At 44.2% G+C, this 16,100-nt stretch overlaps 2 protein-coding genes across 2 annotated transcripts; both read right to left on the reverse strand.

Annotated features, from left to right (window-relative positions):
- Positions 1-1,459: 1,459 nt before the first annotated feature.
- Positions 1,460-10,526, reverse strand: LOC123027048 (interleukin-1 family member 10-like). Its single transcript, XM_044437390.1, has 4 exons — positions 10,481-10,526; positions 5,573-5,695; positions 4,772-4,905; positions 1,460-2,851 (listed from the first exon to the last, which is right to left on the reverse strand). The coding sequence occupies exons 1-4, from the start codon at positions 10,524-10,526 to the stop codon at positions 2,633-2,635; spliced, it is 522 nt and encodes a 173-aa protein (XP_044293325.1). The 3' UTR covers positions 1,460-2,632.
- Positions 10,527-11,946: 1,420 nt separating this feature from the next.
- Positions 11,947-15,459, reverse strand: LOC123027049 (interleukin-1 family member 10-like). The gene is made up of 4 exons (XM_044437391.1): positions 15,351-15,459; positions 13,650-13,781; positions 13,149-13,282; positions 11,947-12,162 (listed from the first exon to the last, which is right to left on the reverse strand). The coding sequence occupies exons 1-4, from the start codon at positions 15,457-15,459 to the stop codon at positions 11,947-11,949; spliced, it is 591 nt and encodes a 196-aa protein (XP_044293326.1).
- Positions 15,460-16,100: the final 641 nt, after the last annotated feature.

Consider the following 16,100-nt stretch of genomic DNA (forward strand, 5'->3'; position numbering starts at 1 on the left):
CTGTAATGTAATTTTAAAGGAAAAAACCTCTCTTAATTCACCATCATTCTTATATGGTGTAACACTTCCATTTTAGTATATATTTTTAGGATTTTATTTCTATATTAGCATGACACGAGTACAGTGTTAAGCACCTTTAATAGAAACACAGAAACAGAGTCAGAAGGGGTCTCTTGGGACATCTAGTCTGACCCCCAGCTCCAGCCAGCTCCACTCATGACATGCCCACCATGTGCATGTCCATCCTTAAACACCCTCACTGTTGGCCCTTCAATCACCTCCCGTGGAAGGCCATTCCAGACCCTTGGGGTCCTAACTGTCAGGAAGTACTTCCTGGCATCCACCCTAAATCTTGGTTCCCTGAGCTTTGCTCCATTGGAATGCGTCCTGCCCTCCACCATGGGGGGGGGGGGTCATGACCACCTCTGTGTGGCACCCCCTCATGTACCTATATCTTGCTCAGGTCCCCTCCGAGTCTCCTTCTCTCAAGGCTGAAAAGACCCAGTTCCCTCACTCTCTCCTCATATGGCTTCCCCTGCAAACCAGCCACCATCCTAGCGGCCTTTTGCTGCACTGATTCCAGCCTTGCTCATATATCCCTCTTGCAATGAGAGGCCCAGAACTAAACACTCCCACTGTGAGTGCACCAGAGTCATACAGAGAGGCAATAATACCTCTCTCAATCTAGAAGCCACACTTCTGGCTATGCAACCAAGGGTGGCGTTTGCCCTCTTCATCACCACGTCACACTGCTGACTCATGTTTAGCCTGCAGTCAACCGGTACCCTGAGATCCCTTTCCCAAGTGCTGCTCTCCAGCCACTTGTCCCCTACCCTGTACTTATGACACCCATTCCTATGCCCCAAGTGCAAGACCTTGCACTTATCCACATTGAACGCCATCCTGTTGTCCCCTGCCCACTTCCAGAGTCTGTCCAAATCCTTCTGGATCTGGAGTACCTGCTCCTCAGTTGTGGCCACTGCCCCTATTTTAGTATTGTCTGCAAATTTGATCAGCAAACTGGTCACCCCCTCTTCCAGGTACTTGATGAAAAGATTGAACAGGATCAGTCCCAGGACAGAGCCCTAGGGGACCCCACTCATCACTGGCTGTCATCCTGATGATACCCCACTAATAGTGACCCTCTGCTTTCAGCCAGTCAACCCTGCCCTAATCCATCATTTTTTATTTAAATAAAAAATTTCAACCAAAAAAAAAAAAATTCAACCTAATCCATCAGACAATGCATCGATCTATCACAACTCCTGACTCCAGGGATCCTGAATCTGTTTGCAGTCACAGATCCTGGACTCAAAGGACCCTCTAGAAAGTAATTCAGGACAGCCTCAGACCCATAACTGTATCTTCTCATAATGATAGGGGTATTGATTTGCATCAATATATATTTATTGATGACCTATGAATGATACAAAATATAGATTAACTTCTATAAATCTTGTTAACTTTATTGCATCCTGCTCAATTGTTGGCTCTTGTTCAATTATTTGCTTTATAAATACATGTATACCGTACTTAATATGATCACAGATTTTTACATAATGATTTCATTTAAGCTGACATGCTTCTAACGATTCATTGAGCACCATTAATCTCACTGGGTCCCACATTCAGCAGACTTCTCAGTAACTCTGCTCCTTTCGTTTGCTAACCATATGCCTTTTGTATAAGTCTGTGTTTCCACTGCAGTAGCTACTTACACATTGCCAAAACAGAGGAAATGCATCAACCAAAACAAGGGCAAAAGATAGCACAGATCAGCATAAAATTTACATATGCTAGTATATATGCAAATGAACCTACAGAAATAATAATTATAATATAAACAGGAAAATACAATGGATTTCTCCATAATGAACAAGGCTACTCAGGAGAATGTTGTTCCTCCTTCATCTGTTATCCAGGTGGCAACTTCTAAAGATCAAATTCCCACTGATGTTTTCCCTTCTTAGGGTTCTTATTCTTTCAGCCAAACCTGGACTGGAAAGCCCTTCAAATAGAGAACTGCCCTTTAGAGAAGTGTAGGACACCTGGCCACTTTTGGCTTAACCTCTCTGCAAAAGCTACCCTTCCAGTTCCGTTGAAGCTGACAGATGATTTGATTCATTCCTCTTCAAACATGAGTCAGATTATGGAGGAGCTTTCTATTCCAGCAGCGCACCTTAGAACACAACAGGTGAGCGCTCAGTAGGTGGTACTGTCTGTTATCACTGAGACCATTGACGCTGGCTTGCTCCAGTTCTGCAGATGTAACCCAGATGTGAAGACTGCTGTCTGGGCACTGCTTTGCTGTACTGCCCATGCAAAGGTCTCTTGTGCAGGAGAAAGACCACAAGCAGCACACCCTTAAACACCACGCCTTTCTCTATTGCCTCTTAGGCATTCTGCTGCTCCTGTACTTTTCCGGATCTGGGCAGGCCACAGTCTTTTTCTACAGCTAGTCCACATTGCAAGTACTGCTCTGTAAACAAAAGCGAGTTGTCTGCATAAATCTAGAAAGGGCTTCATTCCATTGCACATGGAGTACATTATAGTTAGACAAATAGGCAGATAGATACATAGATGATAGGTATTTGCTTCTCCTTCATTTCCCCTTGAACACACATGGTCCAATCTATTTTTGCCTTTTTTCAAAATAGAAGACCGTGTTCTTTGTTTCTCCTTGTTGACTGAGGCCAAGTGGCTTGTCTGGCTCAGATGATGTGCTTAGGTACCAACCGGGGAACTCTGCAGATTCAAAGCTGCAAGTCTCTGAGCCTTCTGGAGTCTTGCTGTAGAAGGTGAAACTCAAGAGCTGCTCATTCTTTTGGTATAAGTCCTTGATGTCTGTCTCCTAGGAAAACACAAAGAATCACGTATAAAGAATATTGTAACAGGACAAGAACAACTGACTTCAAGTCTGAGGGTCCTAAACCAAGTGTCTTCTGGGATACTCTTCTTGGATCTGCTTGGTTATGATGGCAGCACTCAAGCAGAGCTTGCCAGCTGAGAAGAGCCACCCTTTTTAACATCCATGCCCTAGAGCAGGGGTTGGCAACCTGCAGTCCTCCAGATATTCTGGTCTACAGCTCCCATCAGCACTAAACAGCATAACCAATGCTGAGGTTGGATAGCAGTTGTAAGCCAAAACATCTGGAGTTGCCCAGCCCTGCCCTAGAAGTATTGTGGGAGATTCAAAGCGTGGCTAGATCCATTGATGTGTATATTTGGGGTGCCAGGCCTGAGGTGGAAGGCAGAGAGCATAAACTTCAGAGAAGATCCAATGACCCTGGAAAAATACATTTTTTAAAAAAGAGGAAACAGAATCTTTTTCTACTAGCTGGTAAATTTACTGGGGTGGAAGGAACAGAGCAACCCAGAGGTAAAAGTATAGGAACAAAGCAGGGAGAGGATGTCTCTCAAACCCCTGCTCAAATAGGGGATCAGAGCTTCAGTGGGCAGCAGCTGAAGAGGTGAAAAGAGAGATGACATAGAGCCAAAGAGAAAGAGAAATGAACACAGACAGAAAGGTAAAGTCAAATCCAAAAGAATTAAAATGGATTCCCTTGAGTTTGGCTATTTGGATATTTTTACAACAAATTCCGCACCCAGCTCAAAACCACTTTCAAATTAAAGCCTGCATTGGTACTTAGATTTTGGCCCCACAAAAAAATCTAGCCCTTGCCAGTATTTCCCCCGGAAAGAATTGGATCTGTAGCGTATATCCTTATGGAGCCTCATTTTTTACTAGGATTTGTTACCATTGCAAACAGAAGATTCTGTGAAATGGCCGGTGGCTCTGTAGGCATTGCCCATGAACTCTGAGGCTCCTGGAAGACCTGCTGCCTCAAAAGTCAAGGTTTTCATCACACGGCAGCACGACCAGGCAGTGGATCTGTGGCAGTGACGATGCAGCCTGTAGGCTCGGCATAATCAACCATGCAGTGGCTATTGAGGGAATCCCATACTAAAATCATGCAAATATTTTCAGATCCACTTTTAATCTCACTGGCCATTCCTCATTGCAGCCAGTGGGAGACGAAGCACACCTCCATTTCAACTGTGTTGTGGCCGGGCCTGTGGCGTTTTTTCAGATGTCTTAAGGTGCCCGTTGCCCAAAAGAGGAGGAACCCCTGGTGTGAAAAGTGACTGGTGAAAGTGTTGCACCAAAGATGTACGCGGCGCAAGAACAAAGTTGTAGTCTGGAGAAACACGTTTAGTTAGCCATTGCTTGTAGAAACTGGAGCACATCCACACTCTGGAATGTCTTTATCGATAAGTTTAGAAGCTGCATACCAAAGCTGTATTAGAGAAGCAGCACTGTGCTGGACAATGATTGGGTAGAACAAGTAGATGGTACATGCAGAGCTTGCTGCTTGGCTATTTGGATTGAATGAGAGACTGAAAAGGATAACTTGCTGCAGCTTGTTTTTAGTAAAAGCCTCGGAGAACTGTTGGGGTCTGCCTTTTGTGTCTCCCCTGAGAGGGCTGGGATTGAGGAACAAGTCCTCTCAGGCAGAAAACAAGTGAGCAAATATTTTTGCAGCAAAAGGATGTCTATTGCAGAGAAAATGGTTTGTGCAGAAGCATCTCTAAGACTTGGTACCCCTTTTCCCCCCCCCCGAGGGGAAAATATAAACCATGTAACTAAAGAATGTTGTGTTTAGCACAGCCTGAATCACAGTAGAGAGGGGACAAACACATACTTTCTGGGAAAAGGCAGGGTGGTTTTGGAGGGAGGTTAAGAGTGATCTTGAACTGCAAATGCACTCACCACTAGCTGCAGCTGAAGCTGGCCTGCGCCAGATTTCACACAGGAGAGCGTGGGCCGCCCAGTTCCAAGCCCCATGAAGATGGGTAGCTTTGTTGGGTCTAAGGCATTGTTGGGAAGCACAGTCATGAGTTGCTCTGGAGGGGGGAGCAAGACCAAGAAGTTGAGTCAGTGGAAGGCATTCTTCAAACTCTTTCTTGTTCTTCCTTTGAGAATAACATCACAAGGTCAGAAATGCATGGAAATCAGAGTCTGGCTAGATATGTACCAGGAAAGATGTCCTCACTGTCAGAGCAGTACAAAAATGGACCCTATTGCCTAGAGAGGTGGCAAGCGCTCTCACACTAGAGGCATCCAAGGCGCAACTGGGCAGCCCTCCGAGAAGGATGGTGTGACTTTTTTTTATTATTATTATTACATTTTTATACTGCCCATAGCCAAAGCTCTCTAGGCAGTTGACAGCAATAATCATAGAATCATACACTCAGGTCACCCATCCTACTTCTGCCCAGGCCTGACCCTGCTTAGCTTCCAAGATTAGGCAGGATCAGGCACTTCAGGCTACATGGAAGCTTGGTGCCCTGCACTAACAGAGGGTTGGACCCGCAGTCCTGCCAGCTCTAGGATTCTATGGCTGTCTCTCATGTTCCAAGAAGTGCAAGCTGGTGACAAACAAATTCTCATACATCTTCAATACTACTTAAAGGTTGCAGGTCCTGACAGTGACATTATCTGGCTTCAGAATTAATAAATGTGTTCCATGAGTGACTTAGAGCAAACAGAAGAAAAAGGTAGCAGTGTTACCTGGCGTGTTGACAGAACGTGGGCTTGCTACAAGCACATTGTTCTTCAGGTACAGGAACTTCTGGTTAACATCCCAAAATCTGAAGAAATAGGGTTCACTGTGACTTGTGACTGAATATATCTCTAAGGGAAAAATAAAGAGGGGGAGATACAGAATGATACTATATGAATAAATACCTACTACAGATGCACAACAAACACACATATCCAAACAAAGCAAATGTTATCATGTTACACCCAACCTGTCTGGCTCTGTATTTCACCCGCAGATGCCATATTCAATCTATATGTTGCCAATGTGATATGTACAGAGATGGGAAATGACAGGTTGGCATGACTGAATGGAAGGTCAAAAACATGGCATGACACAATCGTTTTTGTGTTTGTTTAGCTATGGATTGAAAGTCCAGCCAAGAGTTCCTGTATCCCTATGGGTTTCTTTCATAAGAAATCAACCAGACTTCAAACAGAAAACTGAATGCCAAAGGAATGCTACGCGGAAGCGCTACGGCTCGGATACATATACATCTCACTAAGCTGCTGGGGCTTAGGGCTCTCTTTGGGGCCCGCAATACCATTGTTGGAGCTGTCTTTGGAGCTGCAATACCATCTGCCTTGCTCCTCTTGGCTCTGGTGTGGTAGCTCTGACTCAGTCCCCCACCTCTGCTTCCACTTTTGTTCATGTGCAGATCCACCCTGCCCCAAGGATAACACCTGCCCCAGTGGCACCAGATCTGTCAAGTCAGAGCAGCCACTGAAATGTATCCTATTTTGTGATGCCCTCTTCATGCCAACCAGTTTCACCTGACTGAAAATTGAGTATCTGTGTTAACCTAGTTTAACTGACTTTTAAAACTAGTTTTTGCAGAAAAGTCAGAGGAGGAGAGAATTACAGGAGGGAATCTGCTGGTACAGCTGCAAACACAGGAAGCAGTTCTGCACTGAGCTAAGCCATTGGTCCATCTAGTCCAATATTATCAACTAGCTGTGGCTTTCCAGGCTTTCAAGCAGGAGCTCAGCTCAGGAGCAAGTCTTGCTGACTTCAGCAAGATCTGCTCCCAGTTCAGTGCATCTAGGATTGTACCAATGGTCAGGCTCCATGTCTAGCGGTATTCTTACCCCCACCCTCCGTGTGATACAATGCTTAGGACCAGCAATGTGCAAAACCAGACAAGAGGGTATGGGGAAGCACAAAGAACAGTGAAAACTTCAAGCAGGGTCCCAGTTGCTGGTGATTCAGCCCCCCCCCCCCCAACATCATTCAGGAGCATCCATTTATTATGTCAGGACTGTTCTCTGTTGACAACACACAATATTTTTACATCTTTAATACTTCTGAGATCTGCAATGGTGTAAGAACAACATTTTGGATCCATTCTGGCACTGGGCAGGTTTCAGAGAGAATTGGCATTAAATAAAGCATTTTTACCTGAATCATCAAATAATTCTTTCATTTCCTCATTCCAAGCTTTCTTGTGGGGCTTAATTGCCTGATCTTCCATTTTTGTGTCTGTTCTGATCTTCCATTTTTGTGTCTGTTCCATTTTTTTGCTAGTTCCGTTTCAAGGTCTTGGATGTCCACTTGCACTGGCAGCAAGAAACGTGGCAGGAGCTGGAAAAAAGGGCAGCACCGCAGAATATGATTTCTGATTTGCAGGGAACTGGCAGCATCCAAAGTACCCCAGACAAAGCCAGTTGCTGCTCCTTTCCTGATCAAAATACTTGTGTGTTCAGTTTCAGTGCAAAATTGAAGCGTAATTGTCCATTCTGCTGCAGCTCTGTTCCAATTGTTATAGAGTTTGGGGAGGGGAGTTTGTGAGGAAAAGGTTTAGTGGCCACCATCATCTGTGCCTTAAAGCAGTTTGCAATGCCAAGTCAATTTATGTATTCCTGGCCCAAAAAACCAAACATCTCTCTTTTGGTCTAGTATCAGAAATATGCAAATTTCCATACCAACTCTCCAGCCACACAAAGTTAAATGGAAAAATTGTTTACAGTACTCAGATCTCCCAATGCTGAAAAATGAGGAGCCTCTCTTTCATTTTCATCAGTCTATCAGCCAATGCTGAAAAATTAGGAGCCTCTCTTTCATTTTCATCATTCTATCAGCCATGCAGCTGGGAGAGACACAGCCCTCATGCCATTGTTACATCTTCCTCTCACTTCCCCCCAAAATCTGTTGACAATGATTTTCATTATTTTTTCTCCTGTTTTTTTTCCTGCTGCCAGCTAATACTGAATTATCTAAAAATGCATAGCCTGACTTTCCATTCTTTTTCAAAAATGCACACAGTATAAGCTTACAAACAAGTCATTAAAAACAGAATGTGAAAAATACATAAAACAGCAGTGAAATTCTTAAAGGTCAGTAAATCATAATAAGATAAAATATCTGATGATGGAGAAGGAGGAGATATAATCAGCAAAATATGTCTGCCATAGCCTGGGCCCCAGTAATGGTAGCGATAGAAAGGAAATGGGTCAGGGAGGTGCTCTTTGGCCTCCCAGAGAGACCCTGGAAGCAGGTGATCTAGCACAAGAAGAAAGCCCCAGGAAGCGACCAAAGAGCCAATACCTGTGCGGACGCAGTTAGTCCTATGCCCTGGACTGACCGTCTCTCTGCTGTCTCCTCTGCAAGGCACACAATTTATACCTTGCCCTGCATGACTCTAGCAGGGTGCTTCCCGGAGGAAATATGTGATGAAATCATGTAGGCGGAACTTATGACACTTCTGAAAACCAGTTTGTGGCAATACCAACCTCTGCATGCGGCGGCCTTCTCAATCGCTTCCAGTGGCTCTCACAAGCCCTTCTGCTGGCACCTGGATGATTTTCTCTGCCCCGTAGTCCACAAAGAGGACACTTCTATTGGGTGTCCTCCAAGGAGCATTGCACTATCATGAGTGAGAGGTTTCTCTTTTTGAGGCAACAGAGTACAAAGCGGAGGCAGCAACTGAGCTTCTGTGTGTTTGAACAGCTGCAGAGAACGGAGGATTTAGCTTTTGGGCTAATTTTGTCAGATTCCTCCCTCATGTTTGTTTCTGCTGGCTGTGAGGGCCAGGACGCTTTGCGCAAAGCAACCTGGGCAGCCGCAGGGAGTGCAGCTGCTCCATCCAGTGCCGAGTGGACCCACCTGCCTCCCCAGGCACAGCACGCACCCCTCTTTAGCTGCGATCTGAGAGTGAGGGGTCCCCCGCATGCGACGTCCTCACCTAACGGGTGGGAGAGCACATGGGGTATGCACAGGGAGGCCAGCTTTGATCTAGGGGCACAGGTCAGGGTTGCTGGAGCTGGCCTAATACAAATTCTAAATTTGGGAAAATAGAAAGCTTTGCCTGTTTTCCCTTCTCCCCCTCCCCCACCCCATCTGCAGGGTTTTTCCATGCAGGTTCCTTCTATGGGAAAGGACCCCCCTCCCCCCCCCCCGAGCCCCAAACCGCTCTCAAATGCAGAACATGGGCAGGGGGTGATGCAATGCAACTAGTTTGAGTATTTGAACATCGCATCCTTGTTTCCCTCCCTCAGACTGTAAAAAGCAAATATTGAAGCCTGTTAAATTCTGTAGTGCCTGGTTGTTTTGTTATGTTTTCCCAGTGTTCCTCAATGTTTCCGCTGTTTCCTTTGGTGCTTTTATTGTTCTTGCATTTCGCTCATTCAAGGTTTCATTCCCTTCCTTCTCATGTGAACTGCAAGTCCATAAAAGATTCCGGACATGCTCTGTTCTTAGCGGTCATTCTTAACTGCTACCCTTCAGTGCTGTAGGGATTTCTGTTGCTGTCAATAAAACTGTTGAGTCTTGATTGCACATTTCCGCTGAACCCCGAATCAGTCTGGAATCCTGACAGGGAGAACAGCAGCAGAGGCGCCTGGATTAGGCGTACAAGCAGGGGGCTCAACATACCTCTCTGCCTGCATGGCTGAGGAGCCCATGTCCAATTTAAAGAAGATCGGGGGGGGGGGGGGGGGGGTTGAAGTCGTTGGTGCACAGTTAGTGCCAAGACAGCAGGCAAAGCAGATGCACAGGGATACCCTGGTCGCAGCCTTCCTCATTAGGATATTGCATTCCTGTTTAAATAATAGTCATCTTCTTTAAAATGTGAGTGTGCATGTATATACATTAGCATATGTAAACTGTATACATAGAATCAGAGAAAAGTAGAGCTGGGAGGGGCCAGAAGGCCATCAGGTCCAGCCCTCTGCTATTGCAGGACACCACGTTATACCATCCCATACAGATGACTGTCCTGCTCCTTTTTGAATGTCCTCAGTGAGGGAAATCCCAGAATTTCCCCAGTTAATAGGTTCCATTGTCATACTGCTGTGACAGTGAGGAAATACTTCCTGGTGCCTAGTCTAAATCTGGTTTCTTTTTGCTTAAGTCTGTTGTTCTGTGTCCTGCACTCTGGAATGACCAAGAAGAGATCCTGGTCTTCCTTTTTGTGACAGCCTTTCAGGTACTCGCAGAGAGCTATCCTATCTCCCCACAGTCTTCTCTTCTCCGGGCCCAGTTCTTTAAATCTCTCCTCACAGGGCTTTGTTTCCAGCCCCTGGATCATCCCCGTTGCTCTTTTCTGAATCCTTTCCAGTTTTTCCGTATCTTTTGTAAAACTTTAGTGCCAGAACTAGATACTGTACTCCAGGTGAAATTTGACTAGTGCTGAGTACTTCGGGAAGCAGTACTTCAGGTGTTTTGGAAGTGATAGTTCTGTTAATACATTCCGAACTACTGTTTGCCCTTTTTGCAGCTGCATCACATTGTTGGCTCGTATTTAGATCAAGAGCCTTCTTATTTGCAGTATTGTTGGGCCATGTGTTCCCCATCTTGTGACAGTGCATTTTGGTTTCTTCTTCCTAAGTAGAGGACTTGGCATTTCATTCTGTGGTTCTCTGATCAGTGTTCTAACTTACTGATATCACACTGTATCTCAACTCTGTCTTTCAGGGCATTGGCCATTACGCCCAGAGTTGTGTCATCTGAAAATTTAATTATCTTTCCTTTCTTTGACTCTGCTGTGCCAAACAGAGACTCCTCCTCTGCAAACAGGAACAGAGTGCTTTGTTGATGCTATCTCTGCTCATGATTTGCATCCAGATGTGTCACATTCCTATTCAAATATCTGGAGTGTACCTGCATCATGAACCTCCAGAGTCTACCCTGGGCCTTGGTCTGTCCTGCCTCACGAAGGTGTCAGCTGCACTGGCTGAGCACACCTCAGCTCTTGCTCCAGGTCAGAACAAAAGATGCGGAATCCATTTTCTCCTCCACGGTTAGGATTAGAAAACTTGTTTTATTGTTGTCAACGAAAGCATAAAATGGCCAAGAAATTGATTTCTTCTCTATATACTACACTGTATTTCAGCAAACGGTAAAATGTCCTATAATGCTATAGATACATTAGGGAAAACTTTTTTTTAAAAAAAATTAGAAAATATCTAGCAGTAATGCTGACGGTGCCTCGGTTGCATCAGGGCTGCAAGCAAGCAGGTTGGCAAGACGATGGGTCTATGATAGGAGCTTTTTCTCGGTTTCTCATAGCAGTGCATGAGGGATTTTTGCTGAGATCTAGCAGGGGAGGAAGCTGTTAAAACTCTCCTTCCCATGTGCTGCTGATTTGATGGCTCCCACCCCTCCAGACACGCACCTTTGCTGCTTAACCATTTCCAGAGTCTGACCCTCTTCTTCAAGGTATGTTCGACACTGTGACTAAGCATGGCCCAGAGACCTGACCCATTGCAAAGAACCCATCTTAACCAATTTGACCGATGTACTGTAGTTGTGCAAGGCTGTGTCTTCACAATCCTGCAATAACCGCACTTCCAGGGAGGGGAGTTTTCCTTTCATCCTAAAATGTGAAAGGAGTGGTGACAGAGACACCCACTCCATCCACTCCACCACTTTATCATACTACGGTTTAATGTGCTCAGCCCACATCAAGTGGGAGCTACCTATGGAAAACTGTTCCGTTCACTCCCCAGTAATTGCTTTTCAAATGCTCCAGTCCAGCAGATACACTGCACAAGCACTGTTTTGCTGAACTGTGTGGGCAAAAGTCAACAAAGAATTAAAAGCAAAGACTACAAACAACTCCCGCATATTCTATTGGCTATTCCATGCCTTAGATCCTAATCAGTTGCTGGTGCAGATATATGTACCCTGCATGCTGTTTACTCCTAACCTTTCCCAGATCCAAGTCACTGTCTATACCTACTCAAAGTCCTAACTAAAAATTTGGCTTTTTAACCCACTCCCCACCCCATCACAATGGGTCCATAAAGCTACAAAAGACTTCATTTGAAGATGCTCTGCCAGGATCAGATATGTGAACTGCAGCATTTGCCTCTTTCATTTCCCCTTTAAAAGCAACAGTTCTGATCTATCGTTTTCTTTCAAAATAAAAGATTGTGATCCGAGAGCCTCCTTCAAGACTCAAACCAACAGGCTTGTTTAGCTCATTAGAAGTACTGATGAACCAGCCCGGGAAAGCTGCAGATTCAAAGCAACAAGTTTCTTGGTTGCCATCAGTCCTACTGTAGAAGGTGAAGCTTAAGGATTCCTCCGTGTTCCTATAAAGATCCATAATGCTTCTCTCCTAAGGAGAAAAAAATATATTGTCACAGTAGGAATACAGAATTAGCAATGATGATGATGGAAGTAGTAATTACAGTCCATCATCCCCCATGCTGAATAACTTGACAAATTAAGGAGCAATGCAGAATGAATCCCACAGCTATACCAAATGCAATGCATTAAAACAAGTACGAGTACTTTGCATTACATTGTAAAAGAGAGAGAGAGTACCATCGGTCATGTATTATTTTTTTTAAAAACCAATGGGAGGAAAACATAGCATTCCCTTATGCAGAATATACTGCTGTAGGGTGCAATTCCATCACAGTGATTGTAAGCTTCTAGCTCAGATGCTGACACTCATCCTATGTAGGTGGGAGGACCAGTAGAGGCAACCTGCATCTCCCCTGCATCTTCAACAGACAGAATAACTCACAACCTATACTCCTCCCCACCCACTGAAAGCCATCCTTTTCTGCTCTCCTGGGTCATGTTTCCATCCTTGGAGGATCCTTGGAGAGGCAGAAAGTATGGTTCTTTCCCAGCAACAACTGTGGAGGATGGGGGAAAGTGTGGATTTCCCACTGCAAGGTCAGAATGCTGTTCTTGGATCCACACTATGCTAATATGCTATGAGCAATAGGATTGCTCTGCTAATAAATCACCTTATTAGCTTACAACTAATACAACTTATTGTTCAACAGCGCGTCTTCTCTGTAGTACTGAATGACACCATCTCATTCTCTCTGGTGTCCAGGCCCCATATGCCCAGCCACCAAGAGTTTTTCAAATATTCTAACCAAATTGGCAGTAGTAACAAAGGGTTGGCTTGTGGTGTTGCAGTGGCAGAGAGTTCCTGAGGTTCTGAAATATAAGCATTTGCTAAAAATAAGAAACCCCCCTAGGTGGGTCTGCCCAATGAGGTAGTAGAGTTCCCACATATGGTGGTGGCAGTGTAAGGGATGGTCACTTGTAGAATTTAAAAAACGAATGACAATGGAAACTCACCATTAACTTTAGAGCAGGACGCCCATCAGCAGCTTTCACACTGGCCAGGGTGAGTGTCTCATCACCGAGGCCCATAAAGATGGGCTGCCTTACTGGATCTAAGGCGTTATTGGGGAGCACGGCCATCAACTGCTCTGGAAAGGAACAACAGGCAAGAAGCCAAGGTCAGTGTTGCAAGAGAAAACAGGGAGCATCTTCTAGTAATTATGGATAAAAAGCCATAGATGAAAGGGCAAGAGTAGGACTTTCAGCACTGGAAAGGCCCAGAGGAACAAATATGGACATCTGTGAGCGAGGAAGTGAGTCAGGCAGAGGGCAGCTGAGAAAAGGGGGCATTCATAAGGTCTCCTTCCAGGCAGCAGTAAAGGAGATGGGGCCAAGCAGGAAGGGCATATCCTGCATTGTCTTGGCCCAGGACTTGCAATTGTGTTCCATCAGTAACTGGGGGGGGGGGGGGGGCGCTGAGAAGTCCAAGCAGAAGAGAAGGATGCCATCAGTTACCTGGTGAACTGGAAGTCTGTGGACCTGCTATCAGTATGTTGTTCATCAGCAAGAGGAACTTCTGGCTAATATCCCAGATTCTATACAACCGAGGTTGCCTTTCACTATAGAGGTTAATCCCTGGTGTAGGCGCTGGGGGGAAACATGAGTGCATGTCACATGCAAGTAAAGGACATTTCCAAGGAACGAATACGCATCCTGTGGGCCTCTGAATACCATCTTGCACACCTGTCATTTTTCACTTATCAGGTGCACTGCACCTGTAATATGCAAAGCAGGGGACACAGAATGATTCTAAAGTTGCTTGTGAACAGGTGCCATTTCTCTAGTCACACAATTTGGATTGAGCAGCTCAAAGAACAAATCAAACACTAAAGGAAACGGCCGTTCCCCAAAAAGGCTAAAAGTGGAAAATCTCCCTGATTACAATAGTTCTGGCTTTTAAACACACTGTTTCAAATTGCTTTTAATTGAGAAGCTGCTATTATTATTATCACCACCACCACCACCAGTACCATGTATGTACTGGTGCTTATTTTGATTTATGGTTACTTTGTTTTCTCTTTTGTAGTCATTTCAGATTTCTGTATTTGTGTGTAATTTGCTCCAAGACTACTTTTCACATAAATGGTAATAATAAGCTGACATGTGGGCTGGTCTTAGATTATTCGTAATTAATTTGTATTTTAAGTGATTTGGGGTACAATCCTATGTATGTTTAGACAGAAAAAAATCCTGTAACTTCCAGGGTTGGGACTTGTTGAACTTTTTTTAGTCTAAACATCCATAGGTTTATACCTTTAATTAATTTTATCAGTCACTATTGATCACAATAGCCATTTTTTGTGATTTTGTTAGCTATTATTATCATTGCATTGCATTTATATCCTTCATCTTCTTTTACAAGAAAGCCAAGGTAGCTTGCAAGCATCTCCTCCTCTCCATTTTATCCTCACAACAACAACCCTGCGAGGTAGGATTCGGCTCAGCCGTGACTGGCCCAGAGTGGGCTTCATGGCTGGGTGGGGCTAGAATGCAGATCTTCTGGGGCCCCTTCTAGGACTTTTAACCTCTATGCCACTACTGACCTAAATAATGGTATTTTATGTAAAAAAAAATTTATATTTTTATGTCATCTTACTGTCCTAAAAGGTACCCTAAAATATTTTTAAATTAATTAGTAAATAGAAAGACACACTGTCCTATGAAAATTTGGAGCAGGGATGGTGATTCCATAAATCCACCTCAAAGCAACACTTGACCATAGTAGATGGGGATGCCGAGGGCCGTAGCCCAACATACAAGAGGTCACAAGGTTGGACGAGTCTGCTATAGATCATCAATTCATTATAACAAAGTACCTTAGAAAATATGACTAATATTTTTGTGGTATCTGTATTTGTGCATGCCCAGTATCTACTAGTTTTAGTAGATGGCAGATTTTGGAGAAACTTAACGTGAAAACTTCTCTTTGTAAATGTTTCTAACCTCATCGCTTATGCAGAAAGCAGCCATGAGAAGGACATAATTTCACTAGACTAATATCCCTTGTTTTTGTCTAAGATAATTAAATATAAAGTCCATTGTTGTACAACAATGGACTTTATATTTGAGCATTGAGCTAAATATTTGAGCATGCCTGTACATCTTGGGAACTTCTCCAGGACAACAGAAAGAAGAGTAATGAGTTGAGCTTTTTACTTGATATTGGCTGGAATTCACAGAATAATTCTGCCATTTCCTGATCCCAAGTCTTCCTGGAGGCCTGCTGCCTCCACCATAGTGGAGCCAAGTTAATGGGAGTATACATCCGAGGCGCTGTCCTGTTGGGCTGATGTATCGTGCAGGGTGTAAGCTTTCGAGGTGCCATCTCTTCAGCCTCTTCCACTTTTTCTAATCGTCCTCTAGGGTTGCTTGATCTTCAGGGTCTCCAGTCAGGTTGTATCTTCTGCAATCAGCACGTTAATCCTGGGGTGGGATTCTAAAAGAAATTGACACTGTAGCCTATGGTTCCTGACAAGCAAAGAACTAAGCGCATCCATATCTTTCTAAACAGGGATAGTTGTGGAAGCTTGTGGATGCTTTTGTGCATATTTATTTATTTTATTTATTTTAAAAAATTGGATGCCGTCCATTACTGTCATCTCTAGACGGCTTCCATTATTTCAGAACTTCAATAAAATAAGATAAATTAACTATTTCACACTGAGCTTCGTTAAAATAAATAAATCATTTCACAATTAAAATTACTATGTGTTAAAATACTGGCCATATAAAATGGTCTTGACCTGGTGAAAAATATATAATGACGGCGCCAGGCGGACCTCTCTAGGGAGCGGGACTATGACATTCCATAGTCAGAGATATTGTCACATCTCCCGCATTTACAACCAAGAAAAGTCAGTTATCAAAAGAAGGGTACCTTGGCAGAGGTGGACACTAACGAAGGAA

This window comes from Varanus komodoensis, unplaced genomic scaffold (assembly GCF_004798865.1).
Source record: "Varanus komodoensis strain SLA01 unplaced genomic scaffold, ASM479886v1 scaffold30, whole genome shotgun sequence".
Taxonomy (NCBI): Eukaryota; Metazoa; Chordata; class Lepidosauria; order Squamata; family Varanidae; genus Varanus; species Varanus komodoensis.

Bases quoted from the DNA above. Each gene is read 5' to 3' on its own strand.
- LOC123027048 (XM_044437390.1), bottom strand. From the start codon at position 10,526: ATGGCCAATGCCCTGAAAGACAGAGTTGAGATACAGTGTGATATCA. The intron at 5,696-10,480 runs GTAAGTTAGAAC...TTTTTCCCTTAG, and splicing joins TGAGATACAGTGTGATATCA to AGATATATTCAGTCACAAGT. The intron at 4,906-5,572 runs GTAACACTGCTA...TCCCCCCTCCAG, and splicing joins ACGTTCTGTCAACACGCCAG to AGCAACTCATGACTGTGCTT.
- LOC123027049 (XM_044437391.1), bottom strand. From the start codon at position 15,459: ATGTATACTCCCATTAACTTGGCTCCACTATGGTGGAGGCAGCAGGCC. The intron at 13,782-15,350 runs GTAAAAAGCTCA...GTTTCCCCCCAG, and splicing joins TGAATTCCAGCCAATATCAA to CGCCTACACCAGGGATTAAC. The intron at 12,163-13,148 runs GTGAGTTTCCAT...TTTTCTCCTTAG, and splicing joins GTCCTGCTCTAAAGTTAATG to GAGAGAAGCATTATGGATCT.